A 15,752-nucleotide genomic window follows, 5' to 3' on the forward strand; every position below is an offset into this window, starting at 1 on the left:
GATCCTCCTGAGCACCTCCTAGGCCTGCTTCAGCAGATCACTGGGGCCACCAGATACCTCCAGAATCTCACAATGTCATTGGGTTGAACAGTGACTGGAATTTTCCATTTATTGGATTCGTGCAATAAAATATCGTGTCTAGATTTGCGAGGTACTATACACGTGCTGGGTGAGTTTTGTTGCAGTTGTTTTTCTGCTTTATGTTCTGCACTACTTTAATTACCGAATATGAGGTCATTAAGAGAACTTAAGTGAGTGGAACAGAAGGTGAGCTTATAGTATGTCGAACGTTGTTTGACCTGTCAGTAGCATAACTTTGTGTTGTATATTCTGGTGTGTGTTACCATAGAAAATACTGTTCGTGAAACCCCGAAATTAAATAAAACAAGCATTGGCATAGCCAATAGGTCTCGCCTTTGGGTCCTTATAAGTGTTTAGCCATGCAACAGTTGCATAACTGAACACTTATAAGGTCCCAAAAGCGAGACCTATTGGCTATGCCAATGCTTGTTTTATTTAATTTCGGGGTTTCACGAACAGTATTTTCTATGGTAACACACACCAGAATATACAACACAAAGTGAAAGTGATCGCGATCAAACATCAAAGCGGCCGTGCGTTCGCTAAAGTGAGAGTAATCGCGGTAAAAGTGGCGCACGCGCCCGCGCACATGCACTGTAGCCCTAGGCTGGCCTGGTAGCACTTTTTGGAGCCCTCACAAAAAGTCTCGCCAAACCAGCTCATGCACTGGGTCAGGCGAGACCTAAAAAGAGGGTAAAGAGAGCCAGAGACCAGCTTTATCAGCAGGAACTCATGGGGTGGAGCACTGCAGAGTCAGATAGATAAGGCATCAGTGGTAGGTACTGGGATTATTCATTGCGTTTTGTTATTTCCTGTGTGCTCTGATGGACCTTTCATACAGGTGTTTTCGATTCACAGCACAGTGAACTAGATGACAGATGGTTGACCCACTAAAAGACTCGCAAGGCTCTCTTTCTTTCTTCCCCATACACTTTCCCTCACCCACCTGCATCTTTTACCAAGTTGTGGTCAGGGGTGCACGTGTGAGAGGATGTGGTGTATTCAAAACGCGCTTGCAGGACCTGCGCAGCAGAAGCGGAAGCCAGTGCTTGCTCTCTTAACAGTATCGCATTGGATAATGTATTCTTGCAGAGGCTTCGTTCAGGATTCTGTGGTCACCCTCAGGGAACCGTTTTGATGCCCATAATGTGTCCGATTGTTGGAAGGTACAAACTGGTTCAGTGGATGCTCCCTTTAGGGTTCAAACACATGTTTGTTTTACTGTTCTCCCCGATGGACCACCAATCCTCAATGACTTGGCAATATCACATTTGGACATACAATGACTGGCTGTGTGGGAACTGTTCCTTGCCACCAACTCACCCCTACTATAGCGCTTATTGATGCATGCCCTTTGGTCGTGTTTGGCTTAGTCCAGCAGGACTAAAGTTCTGCTCAACCAGTTTCTTCAGTTTTTTTTTACCACTGTTTTCTGTACTATTTGTGCTTTGCTATTCAAGGGAAATTAACTGGGAAAGAAAAGGGCTGTTGGTTAAATTGTTCACTTTTGAAACTGGAAAAGTGAGTTTTCATCCCGGTTCTGTCACATGACAAATAATCTTCCTATTTTAGGCACCTGTACATCTCTAAGTGCCTGAACATGTAAATGTAACCTTACACTGTGTTTGCACTCTAAACCATTTCCAAATGTGTTGTAATAGTATCTTTTACATTGTTACTTCAAAACTATAATAACCATGCCGCCAATACATTACAGAAATGTAAAAATATAGAAACCTGGAAAAACAAAGTGGAACAATCAAGCTGTCCTCTACAAAAATGTGTGTCAAATGTTTGTATTGCGTCCTCTGTTTACGACATTTGTGTACAGTACAAATATGTCTTAGTCATGTTCTGTTTTTTGCAAAGTCCAAGGATGCAATCACGTGGAGTCTCAAAAACTCATCAATGCTGCATTTCGGCTGGAGTTAATTTGTACAGTCTTTATTAGGACACCATTGATTTTCCTAGAACGTCCCATCTAAGTAAGCGAAACAGATACCGCCAAATATTAAGTAAATCTGATACATGGATAAGAGAAAATTAAACACATTTTGAGGTTGTTTTCTTTTGTTTTGCTTCAAAGTCAGTCTCTAGAAGTAAATATACATGCCCTTGCTGTAATACTTGGAAACACGGCAACAGTGCTTTCTTTTTTGGTATTGAAACCTAGCTATGCCCCGAGGAAATGGTTTTAAAATACAATTGTAGGTAATGAAAATGCTTCACTTCAAAAACACTGCTAAGCTCACTCACAACAGCTGATGTCCTGGTGTAGTGGGTCAGTAAACGCCAGGCCCTATGCCTTCTTCCATAGTGCTGCAAAAGCTTCAAAGTTTCATGGGGTTGTTTCTTGGACACTATTGTCAAGGTGGTACATGGGTTGTTTCACAGCAACTTATGGCCTTAGCTTTTGTAACCCTCAACAATAACTGTTTGCCATCTTCATCATCATTGCCCACTCCGCTCCAAATCACACCTTGAAGTCTGCAATTGGAATCATAGGTGATGTTCTCCCCCAATTCTCCTGCACTCCATCGATACCAGTACTTTCACGTGGGGTTCTAAATCTGGTCCCAATACAATCACCCCAAACCTCTCCATGGAGCCCCTGAGAACTACTTACCGATAACAATATTAAAATCTATCAATACGCAGATGAAACGTAACATGCAAATGCCCTCTGTTCTTGACATCCAGGCCTAGATTTTAAAGCTTTGACACAATGTAGGGCAGCCAGCAAAACTGCTGTGCTGATTTGTGTAAACTGGAGAGAGCAGAACTGTGCCATACCTGAAAAGAAGCTACAGAAGTAATAACCCTCTAGACCTACATTTCTTTAGTTTGCGTCTTCTCAAAACTCAAAATTAGGGCGTAAAAACATTATTCTCCACACTATAATAATAGGTTGTTCTTACAATTTTTATTTCATTTTTTCCTTTTTTTAAACTTTTAATATTTTATCTTCTAAGAAAATATACAAATATCTTTTTCAATTGTACTCACAGTACCTTACTCAAGTATGACTGTCTTCATAATTCAAATAATACAGTACAATTAATGCAATTAATTTCAGCACCTGTGAGTTCACAACTGACTAAGCAATACGTGTTAGTTACAACACACCCCCACACACATACTCACACTTCTCTCCACTCTGCAATCATATCCCTTGCACACAACACACTCACACTCTACACCCCAAGGCAACACTGCATGCACAGATGGAAGAATCTGGGTGATAAAATCAACCCTAGGTTGCTGTGCTGATATCTGGGGTGTCACACTCTTGCTGGCCTGCGAGTATGTGTGTGGGGGGGTGTTGTATTTAACACATATTGCTTAGTCAGTTGTGAACTCACAGGTGCTGAAATTAATTGCATCAATTGTACTGTATTATTTGAATTATGAAGACAGTCATACTTGAGTAAAATACTGAGTACAATTGAAAAAGATATTTGTATAGTTTCTTAGAAGATAAAATATTAAAAGTTTTAAAAAAAGGAAAAAATGAAATACAAATTGTAAGAACAACCTATCATCAGTGTGTGGAGAATAATGTTTTTTAGGCCCTCATTTTGAGCATTGAGAAGCCACAAATTAAAGAAATGTAGGTTTAGAGGGTTATTACTTCTGTAGCTTTGATAGTCTTTTTCTCACTGTTCCCTGACCTATGTAGTAATTTTTTGTAGGGGGTTGCCTTGTTAATCCAAGATACCTGTTAAGAAGTGACACCATTCTGATCCGTCCCAGGACTGGCGCACCTTCTGCAAACGTGCACCTATTCAGGCACCCATGTGCCATAGGGTAGGGGTGTGTGCATTGTGGCTGCCATAGTTTGTTTGCAAGAAGGAGTCCCCTCCTGCACATAAACTATGTTGAAAGGCAATGTCTTCTTTGCATGTGTGCTGCAGAATGCAACACATAATCAAGATAGAAAAAACAAGGAGCGATACAAATATTTTTCCTCTTTATGCCAGCCTCAGGGGGGCACAGGATTTTGATGCAAATCCATGTTTACAAGTCTTTGCAAATATGGGTCTGCATCAAGTCCATGACTGGATGTGTGGGAGACCCATGTGCACCCATGGAAAGCTTCCATGATGCAAAGTAACACAAGGGAGCATTGCCTTGTTACTTTTGGTTACAAACCAACACAGATCATCATTTGTGTTATTTTGTCAGTAACAACCTGGATTTAGTGTTGGGTCTATGTTAAAAAAGTAATGCAAAACCAACATAAATTCTTTGTGAATCTTGTGCCCCAATGTCTCAAGCACTGCCTGCACCACCTCCTGACCTGTTTGTCCTATCTGAAACTTAATTCAGCTGAAACTGAACTCCTTATGTTCAGCAACAAGCCCCAACTAGCTCGACAAGATAAACCTGGGTGGATTCTGACCCTATTTCACTCAATGATAAAGCTGCTCTTATTGTGCTTTGTACTAGCGCTCTCTACTAAAGAAAGTAAAGCTGGTCCTCCAAGAAAGCCACTTCTGTTCAAGACCTTGCACTCTTGCTTCACACCAGAATTAGGGCCCTTTTGTCTCAAAGCAGTACATTGTCTACGCCCCTCTCAAAACAAACACATCCCACATTCAAACATTCTCTTATAATTAACCCTGCTTTCAACACTATACCACTGCCTTTCTTCTAGGGGGCTGCTATACAACTATCACATACATACAACACTGAGCTGGAGTAAAAGCATCACCAACTGTCCTCTACCACCGCTAATGCCACAAAGCAGAGGAGGCCCAGAACGATTAGAGCAAGTCACTAACTCGCAAGCCACAGCAAAACATCCAGATGAGAACATACCACCATAGATGATAGACCAAGGTGCAACTCCATCCACCCAAGGCCATCATTCCCTCCATCACTATCACCTTGCTCTTCAACATTCTTGGATGGAACGCTCTGCATCTATGGGAGCCTATCCTGATTGCTGTGGCCTTTTTTGGTGTGGTTACTCCAATTCTGCTTCAATTATTTGTCACTCAGACCTTGAGCGGCCATTCTTCATGGAGGCAGACACTGGGTGATTGGCACAGGCCTGTAACTAAGACAACCAATCTCCATCCAACTGCATACTGGGGCAGTATGTTCTTGTAAATTACCTCCCACGGAATGCAATAAAACCATTGCTGATGAAAACTGTTTTCAGTGAAGAGTAGTGATACACCTCTTAGGAGCTCGCTACCTGGAATGATCCTCATGGTTTAGAGAAATCACATAGTGTCGTCCTCTGAAAGGCAGGCAAAATATGTGATTGCTATTTTTCACTGACTATGAATTTTCTCTTACCATCTTGACTTTTGAAGTGGAAAAGATGGATGCATTGTTCCACCTCTTTACTTTTGTTTTGTAAACATATTTTTGCCAGCATTTATAAAACCTGCATAACAATATTAAACAACTTACCACCACCCTCCCTTAAGTCTAGTCCCCATTACAGTATGTATACAACTCATATTTATGTTACAAATTACATTTTTGCTCATTTTCATTCCCAGAATTATCACTCCTTTCTAAATCTTTAAGGGAATCTAATAAATGACCCCATGCACAATTTTTTTCAATTGATCCTCTTCCTTTCCTCACATCACTATACAATACTGCATTCTCATAACCTGCCCAATGAACCAACCCCACTATCCATTTTGCTACCCAAGGGTGTCCTGGGCACCTTCTAGGTCATAGTTATTTCATGTATTGCAAGTACCAAAGCTAAATCAATAAATCCTGTAGTATTTTTACACTATGCATATCTTGGAAATCCAGCAGCAGACAGACCATAGAAGTACACTCAATTGATCTCTTTGTTTCCTCATTTATACAGAATATTACTTCCCTCCAGTTTTCCACTAATAATGTGCATGATCATAACTTGTGCAAAATTCTTGCACTCTGTTCACCACATCTTGGGCATGCCAAGTTTGTCTGATAAATTAGAGCTATTTTTTCCAGAGTTTGATGCGTTTCTATATGTAGAAAACATTTATTATTTTGAATCTCACATTTCTACATACAATGTATGAATTTCCAAGAATTTTAGACCATTCCAATTCTGGTACTGTATGTGCTAAATCCACTCACTTTTCTCTTAGACCAACTAGAGGCGTGATCATATAACTTCTTAATGGCTGAGAAAGGCATGTCACTGCCTTCATAAGACCCATCATGGTACACAATATTTGACAAGCACTATTTACTTGCAGCTCTAATAAATCCATACCCCAATGGTTGCACAATCTAGCGATCACAGCTCATTAGAACAAATATGCCCTCTCGGAATCCTAAAAGTGTCTGAAAATTCCTCAAATTATAATATCACCCAACACTATACAAATCTCCTAACATATGCACCCCTTGGTTTGCCCACTGTGCTAAGCTCCACAATTTCCCTCCTGAAATGAATTGTTCCAAACCTCTCAACGGAATGCCCAGGGCATAGGGCCTCTGAGTATGAGTTTAAACGCATGATGCCAACAGTGCCGCACAACCCTCCACACAGTTGTCCCACCTCTTTAATTAAGGACCTTAGACAAAGGAATCAAAAAGCTCAGTGCCTCCTGTGAGGATTATGGTTGCACTGACCCACACTCTCTTGGAAGGAGTAGGTTGAAGAGTATGCAATCGTCAACAATCGCACAATGGGTTGCAGAAAGTACGTGATGATTCAGCAATCCAGGCTGCCTAATCACTGTCAACAGCTATAATTACCCTGTCATGAGCTGCCAGCAAAGGTACAGAAGCCCTTGAGTTATAAGTGGCAGAACACTGCTGATGAGCCAAAATCATGGTTTACTGCTTTGCCACTTTTGGGTTTCACTGTTTACCGATGCAACCAATTACTCCGCTATTTGTCCACCAATGAAAACTAATAAAACAAAAGCCCATGCTTACCCAACCACAAACATGACCCACCGCTGAAATATATGTTGTAACTGACATGCCAGTCATACAAGGGTCATAAATAGTTTGCTTCATTTCTCTTAAAGGGCTCTCAAGCTGGACGTTCCTCTTACTGCTTTTAATGCAACCACACTGATAGTATACAACTTAGACTCCCAATAAATCTTCAATATCTGGGCAGCCTTTTGCTCTGTGTTGGGTGTTGTTTACCATTCTTCTGTACACTGTCCCTAAACAGATGGACAGATATAAGGTTAAAGAATTAATGCAGAAGCATCTTTGTGGTTTGGTTATGGATCAAAATGAATGGTGATCTCATTTTTAGTTAGCAGAGTTAAGTTTCTTTGACTAAATTCATTCCCTACTACTTGCACAAAAGCCTTTCCTAGGTTCCTGCATATGGTACCTGCAGACCCTCCAAGCTGCCTGCTAGAGTACAAGTTAACAACATTGTTTATTATAAACACACAAAGGCTCCAGTGGGAGAGGCCCTGAACCAGGACCGTACTGTTCCCTGTGTATATATGAAACTTACAAAAAGTACGTCTGGAAAAGCACAAGAAAAAGAATGACTATCCACAAGAGTCATTCTTTATCTTGTGCTTTTCCAGACCTACTTTTTGTGAGTTTCATAACAATATTGTTTCTTATAAGGAAAAAGAACATTCAATCTAAACTACTTGAAACAAAGGGCCTTTTCAGGGTTTGGTGCACATGTTTGGCGGCATCAGCACTTAAAAGGCTCTACCTACATTTGTTGCGCTACGTTCCACCTGACCACTTGGATGGAATAGATGCATGTTTAACTCATCTCTACAGGGCATTAACTCGTCACTGCACTCTTCTTCCAGGGAGTCCTGCTTTAGCTGTTGTGCTGCTACAGCAACAGAGCCACACTTGAGTCCTGAGCAGAACTTACAGACCCAGTTTTGTAAAATCAATAAACTGGTCTCTTGCTGGTTTTCTTTCAGGTGGACGGAACTCCCTCTGTTCTTGGACCATCTACATTTTCCTCAGCCTTAGGGAAAGAAGCTCGACAGCAAGCTATCACCATATAGATCAGTGGTCTTTACTGCCTATGCGCAGTGTAGAAAAAAGATTTCATCACGGTCCCCCAAATGGCAAATATATTTTTTCACTATTAATGTATACAATTGTCAGCTCTAAACATATATCTCAATTCAAATATTGCAGTTATGTCCAGTTATCCCTTATAAAAAACAATCAAATACATGATTGCCATCATGCTAAAGACAACCCTGTCTACCTGTGGTAAATTAATTCAATATTACCGCATCTCAGAATTTCTATACTTAATAATCATAATTGCAGTCAAAGCAAAGAGAGGAGTCCGTGGTGTTCGAGTAAAAAAAAGGGTCCAGTAAATTGAGTTAAGGGGAGAGCTCCAGCACCAAGCGGGTACAGGAGTGGTCTGCAGTTTTATTCACACATCAGAATATTTATACAGTTTTCAAACAATAGGAAAACGAAGAAAGGAGAAGTGACAAGAAAAAGGGAAGTAACAAGCAGTAATTTCCAACAGATGTGTCAAGGTAGGGGCGTGTGTTGTGAGGGCATGTGATGTGTGGAAATGTGTTCTCTTTCAGTTGAAGGCCCTTACTCATTCGGGGGTTTATCTCTGGCTTAGAGTCAAGAACAGGAACCACCTTGTGTAAAACAGGAACTATCTTGCTGGTTCTGGGAATTGGCAGAACCACAGAAATGTGTGTTCACAGTGTACAGCCTTGTGCTTCCTCTATTAGTTGGTGTGGTTTCAGGGCCTAACCTCGTGCTTCCTCTTTCAGTTGGGGGTGGTCACAGGGCAGCTGGTGTGACAGGCTGAGTCACCAACAATGGACAGGATGTGGCTGAGTCTCTGGCACAACTGGGGGAAGGCACACAGGCAGGCTTCTTGGAATTGGCTCGACCACCAGGAGCAGGGGGTTGTGCAAGATTCAATGGGGATGTGAAGGACAGTTTTCAGACAAGTTGCTGAGAGCATGTCACACACAAAATGGGTGTTTGTCTGAGGCAAATGGCTACCAGGCAGAAACAGGGAAATGATGGGGCACAATTGTCAATTTTATTTCCACATTCCCTCCTTGCCCCAGAGTGTACCTATATTATATCTCAATTTGCATGAGATCATCTATATATTCTTGTAGCATAATTCTTTCCCTTTCTCTCCGCTGGACAAGTGGTTTAGGAATGCAGTTTGCAGCGCATAGACCGCACAGGGCAGGACCACATTGGATGCAAAGGCAGCATCCAGTTATTATCAGGAATATTATACCTGCTGCTGACAGCAGTTGCCATCCCCAGGATGATATTATCTTCCAGAACCAATCAGACCACATCCAGGTGCCAGGTTCCTGATGTAAACTTACGGCTATCTTGTGTAATTTTGTTATGGCCGTGTATACAGATGGAGAATTATCAGGAATAAATATACAGCAGCTAGAGCCTATAATTTTACAGGCTCCGCCTCTGTCAGCCAGGATGATGTCAAGGACAAGGCGATTTTGGAGAGTAACCAATCGTATGGCGGACTGCTCCTGGGTTAAGCTCCCCAGGGCAGACGCCGTCTGGTTTACAATAGCCTCTAAGGTCCTTGTCAACCTGCGTATAAGCTTGCTGTTCTGTACAGGGCCAACAAAGAAGAAGAACCCTTTGTTAAAATCTGTATACTGTTCCCATGAGGTTTCTGTTTGGTCAACCAAGGAGGTATCAATCGTTCTTTTATGTCTGACATGGGGCACTAGGAGGTCTCGGTGGTAAGTGGATGGGGCCACAAAGACAGGGGGTAACAGGGTTGCTATATAACAAGTTCCCCCCCAGTTCAAGGGCAGCTGCACATAGGCCATTTGGCCACAGACAAAATAAGTATGGCGAGATGCTTGAAATGAGGACTTTCCTCTGTCTTCAAAACTTATAGTGGTATGACAGTCACTGTGTCCTAATGGAACAGAGCCATTTTTCTGGATGCACAGGTGTCCTTTTACTGGTGAGACAGAGATGGAAGGTGGACCAGCATTCTTTTTAGGTTTGGTATTTAACATCTTGTAGGACATGGTCATGTTCCCTTGCTTGTATTCTTCACTTTCTAGGACTGTTCCTGTCGCCTGAGGACTTCCATCCTTATTTGGGTAACAGGCAGCATTAAGTACCTTGTTTAAGTTCCCCCAAGGCCACCCATTCGTGCATGAATTATTTCCGTCAGGACAGGAGGTGGGGGCGGTATCGTCAGCTGTTATTAGGGCGAACCAGGCTTCACAAGTCCCATTATAGGAAAATGGAAAGGGGAAAAGAGGCATCCCTCCCTTTTTCTGATGAGGTGGGAGGCGGCCACATATCCAGCAATTTGTACTATTGCTGGCCTGATGAGTGTAGTGTAACATCTGTATAAAGGTATTGTTTTGCAAGGCTAGTCTATGGGCTTGTTCATGAGGGGGTAGGTCATGATATGTGTGTTCCTGAGTGCTGTTGGGTGCATGAGAGGTGTGTGGTGTTGGAGGAAAAACAGTGTGGAGGATCCAACCAAGACACGTCATAATGGTTATGGAGAAAAACAATATTATTAAACATATGATAGAACCACTACGCAATTTCTTAAAGTTCTTGTTTCTGCGTTTCATTATATCTTTTTCCCACATAGTCAAGGTGTTTAAATCCATCCCCGTGCTCCAACCGCTTCACCACTGGACCTGCGCCCAGTGGACTTAATTAGCCAGAGTCCGGATGGCAGATCTCAACTTTGATTTATATTCTTGTTGTGGGGTCAGTTCCAAAGGCACAAAAGATTGTTCTGTTACAATGTCACTAGGGTTGGCAGCGTCGCCGGCAACAGTGTCTCTTTGTCCAAAATATTTCCGGCAGTGGCTCGCGTGTAGCCAGCCCTTCCTGCCTTCGACCGTCACCGTCATCCGCGTGGTTAGGAGCTCGAGCTTCGGAGTCTTCCACCTGGGCTGAAGAGGACTGGTCCTGTCGAAGTTTCTTATCATCACCCAGTCGCCGGGTCGGATGATGTGTTCTCCAGGGGCGGTTTTGTCAGGGAAGGCTGCAGCGACTGAAAAAAAATAACTGGAAGGCCTCTTGAAGATCTTAAAAATGCGCGTAGCTTCTAAGGTGGGACTCGCAGAACCTCGGATTCGTCTCTTCACAGGTTGGGCTCTGGTTCAGGACGTTCCGCAATTTTCCTCACCGCCTCGTGTGGATGCCAGGCCGCAGTTGGTCCCCCTCTTTGCCTCGAGGGAGTTAGAGGGAATTCCCCGCGTTGTGCACTTTGAAGTCCGTCAAAGGTCAGGAGGGGACAGTACCGGGTCCAATATCGCCGGCGCGTGGGGAAAAGGGAATGTCCCTGTTCGGGCGCCAATTAATGTGGTAAATTAATTCAATATTACCTCATCTCAGAATTTCTATACTTAATAATCATAATTTCAGTCAAAGGGTCCAGTAACTCGAGTTAAGGGGAGAGCTCCAGCACCAAGCGGGTACAGGAGTGGTCTGCAGTTTTATTCACACATCAGAATATTTATACAGTTTTCAGTCAATAGGAAAAAGAAGAAAGGAGAAGTGACAAGAAAAAGGGAAGTGACAAGCAGTAATTTCCAACAGATGTGTCAAGGTAGGGGCGTGTCTTGTGTCTAGTGAGAGGGCATGTGATGTGTGGAAATGTGTTCTCTTTCAGTTGAAGGCCCTTACTCATTCGGGGGTGTATCTCTGGCTTAGAGTCAAGAACAGGAACCATCTTGTGTAAAACAGGAACTATCTTGCTGGTTCTGGGAATTGGCAGAACCACAGAAATGTGTGTTCACAGTGTACAGCCTTGTGCTTCCTCTATTAGTTGGTGTGGTTTCAGGGCCTAACCTCGTGCTTCCTCTTTCAGTTGGGGGTGGTCACAGGGCAGCTGGTGTGACAGGCTGAGTCACCAACAATGGACAGGATGTGGCGGAGTCTCTGGCACAACTGGGGGAAGGCACACAGGCAGGCTTCTTGGAATTGGCTCGACCACAAGGAGCAGGGGGTTGTGAAAGATTCAATGGGGATGTGAAGGACAGTTTTCAGACAAGTTGCTGAGAGCATGTCACACACAAAATGGGTGTTTGTCTGAGGCAAATGGCTACCAGGCAGAAACAGGGAAATGATGGGGCACAATTGTCCAATTTTATTTCCACATACCTAAAGTGTAAATGCTTCCATAATGTGATCTTTTACCAGGCATGAGAGGGGTGGTACAGGGGGTGATTTTGAGAGTAATTTCCACTACCCCCTCTACACCTACACCCAACTAGGATATAAGTGACAAAGTTGATCAATTCAGTCCCCCAAAACCCCTTTGCCCATTTGAACACCTCTGCTCCCGATATATCCAGACCCTCTTTGCCTTGTGTTTCAACAATGGTCCTCATCCTCTGGTCATTATAGCTTTTTTGAGAGAGATTCATGTGAAACCAGGAGTGCATCATCCCACAGTCATTTCCCAGGCAGTCAGAAATTCTTCCACACAGGTCATTTTCTTCTCATTCTCAAATCAGCTCTCTTGAGAGTGATGATAGCAGGTTTTATAAAGTTAATCCGACTATCATTGATGAAACTCCCTTAGGCAAACTCCAAAATACCTTTGTCAGAGGGTCTCTCTCTCATTGTGTCTGCCCCTCTGGGAGCAAAGCACTCATATTCAATGCACATCTGCCCTCCCCCAGATCGGGAGAATGGCTTCTGCCAGTCTGTGAGATTATCTGTCCATCAAGGTCCACAGTTGTGACACAAGGCTCAGTTGTGACACAAGCCTCGTTGTGTCATGCACGTTGAGTTTTGAATCTATTGTTTGATAAGTATTCCTTTCTAGACCCTCCTTAGTTGTAAGTTAAGACAGTTGACTTTGAATTTTTTTATTGTTGCTATCACTTTAGCAAGGCATGTCAGTGAGTGGCAAGTGCTCAGTGTTAACCCACCTCACAAATGCTTCTTCCCAGACAAGTTGATCATACAAACTAAAGCGGCTTTCCTCTCCAAGGTAGTGACCCCTTTCCATCTGCCCCAAGCTATTACTCTTCCCACTTATTACCCTCCACGCAACCCTCCAAGGACCATCTGCCCCAAGCTATTACTCTTCCCACTTTTCACCCTCCACTCAACCCCCCAAGGAGGAAAATAGGCTACACTGTCTGTACCCCAGAAGGCCAGGCAGTTTTTACATCAACCATTTCAAAGAGGTCAGGTCTGATGATCAGCTTTTATTGGGATATAAGGACAGCAAAAAGGGAAAGGCAGTCCAGAAGAGGACTTTGGCCTGTTGGATAATCTTGTGAAACAAGATGTGCTACACCTTGCGAAGAAGGAACCTGGCAATGGAATCTGGACTCATTCCATTAGGACAAAGTGTTCTCCTTCAGCTATGGCCTGGTGTGTTCCCAAGCTATCTGTCAAATGGCAACATGAGCATAAAGTAACCCAGCATGATTGTCTCAATTTACAGGTGAGAAGAGATCATCATTTCTCACACTCATTGCTCCAGGATTTCCTCATCTGACCAATCTTTCAGACACATCATCTGAGAGGCACTGCCTTGGAATCTATTCATCAGGTTAGAAAACTTCAGGTTGAAGTATCTATCAGAAAAAAAGTTATTTACATATGATAATGATCTTTCTCCTGGATTGTATCTAGCAACAGATACCTCACTGATCACACACTTCTCCCCATTCTGAAGGATGGTCATGGGCCCCAGTTAAAAGGATCCAGTTACATTGCTGCACTACCTAAGTTGATGTTGTTCCTTATCTCTGCCTCTCATGCCATGGAAAAAATGAATGGAAAAATGTTGATGCTCCCAAGTAGAGGCTCCAGTAACTTAATCAGGACATTGCATCTGTTGCAGAGATAGTCAGGGGCCCCCACGCCGGCACTGAAGAGCTCTGAATATTTCCGGATCATGTATGGCACCCGGTGATATTCAACATGTGAGGAACCTGAAAATAGAGTATCCACCAGAAAGATCATTACTGGAGGTGTAACTTTTTCTTTTGCTAACAAGAGAATTGTATGTTTTTTAATATGAATATAGCAGTAGCCTCGGGCCATAGGTAAAAGGCAAGTAATTCTATTGAAATTTTAAGAAAGCCTATGTATGTTTATGTCTTTACTTAGACACAATGACAGTAGCAGTGTAACATACATAAAAGGCCAGCATTTGTATTGCATCTTTAAGCAAAAGCCTATGTACATTTTTACCCAGTGAACAGAAAATTCCACAACTCCAAAGCCATATTATTTTGACAGCAATGTAAAAAAAAGAACCTACTCAGGTGGTTAGTCAGTAACCATGTTTCTTTATGTCAGGCAAAGGCATCAAAACCGCAATCGCTTCCAAAGCAACAGGGCCATTTTTCAGCTGCTAAAATGTCATTGTGCTAGCAAAGTAAATATATCAAAAACACACACTGGCTCTCAATTACAAGCGATACACCTTATCACATCTGCAGTCTAAAAAAAAGACTACTTAATGCCCCATCACCAAAAAATAATGTGAACACAAATGGGACAATGTAACCATCCATAAAATGATATGGCCCTGAGTGACATTCCACTTCAGCAAAGGCACACCATTGAAAATATACAAAAGCCGTTGACAAAAAAGGACTAACCCACAACCTGCCCGTTGTTCTAGTTCTTATTGTTCCTTTTCAAAGACTTGATAATATGAGGTCTTATGGCTCTTGGAGCTGGCCATAGCCAGACCTAAAAAGAAATGGTTCACATTGCCTTTTACTCTTACATGGCTGCTTCTCCGCTCATTTGATAGGGGATACTCCAGATTTGAATGACAAAAGCTTTACTGCCGGTTTCTAGGTGGTGTTTCCCAATTACATAGCTTGTGCCATTCTGGTATAGCCAGGGCCACTGGATATATGTTGAGAGCAAGGAGGTGCACCAGTAAAACAAATCCAGTATAATACGTTTTGGAAAGAGATCGTATATTCCAAATTCATTTATAGTAAGAGCAATCCAGCCAACGTGTTTCGTTCCAAACAAACACTCATGGAACTTCATCAGGGCTTTGAATTTAAGTAGGCTAATACGCCTCTAATATCTCCAAAGTTCCAGCAACATAAGTTAGTCTACATGGGCCTTTCCAGGCCCCATAACTGTCACCCTGATAAGTGAGCTTTCTCGTATAACTGCGGTCTGTGTTCAAAAGAAATATGTGATCGTGCGGATGCTGTGCATTTTGCATAATTGGTGTGGCACAAGCCAGCCTTAAATTAACCTCTTCTCAACCCTCTGGTAGCTTGGCACAAAGCACTCAGGCTTAACTTAGAGGCAAAGTGTAAAGTATTTGTACAATGCTTCAAACAGTAATACAGTGAGAACACTACACAAATAAATAATAAATAAAGTACGATCACAAAAACAACAAAAAATCTAATCACTAGAACTGAAGATATGCAATTTTTAAGATGTTATTGATAATAGCACCAAACAGCACAAATCTCCAACTCTGGATATCTATCTGGTCATGCCGGACTGGTACAAAGTCACAAGTTCAGGACGACTGTGATGGAGTGGGGCTGGCCAAAGGGACCCAATTAGGCCCACTGAACAGAGTACCTTAAATCCTGGTTCGCAGAGCATTGTGAGGATGCGCATCGAAGCTTCGTCACACAGCAGAAGCAATGCGTCAGTTCCGAAAAGAAGCAAGGCTGCAATGCGAGGGCCTGTGTCATTGACGGGGATCCAGTTGACGGGGCTTG

The 15,752-nt window shown here is 42.7% G+C and overlaps 1 protein-coding gene across 1 annotated transcript in view; it reads right to left on the reverse strand.

Moving 5' to 3' along the window:
- The window catches only part of LOC146866344 (endogenous retrovirus group V member 1 Env polyprotein-like), a 30,285-nt gene extending 19,633 nt beyond the window's left edge, over nt 1–10,652 (reverse strand). Inside the window, exon 1 of the mRNA XM_085640500.1 lies at nt 9,293–10,652. Within this exon, the coding sequence (XP_085496626.1) occupies nt 9,293–10,652 (1,360 nt within the window). The remainder of the gene's footprint in view (nt 1–9,292) is intronic.
- Between the last annotated feature and the right edge of the window lie 5,100 nt (nt 10,653–15,752).

Source organism: Triturus cristatus, chromosome 2_1 (genome assembly GCF_964204655.1).
Source record: "Triturus cristatus chromosome 2_1, aTriCri1.1, whole genome shotgun sequence".
Lineage (NCBI taxonomy): Eukaryota > Metazoa > Chordata > Amphibia > Caudata > Salamandridae > Triturus > Triturus cristatus.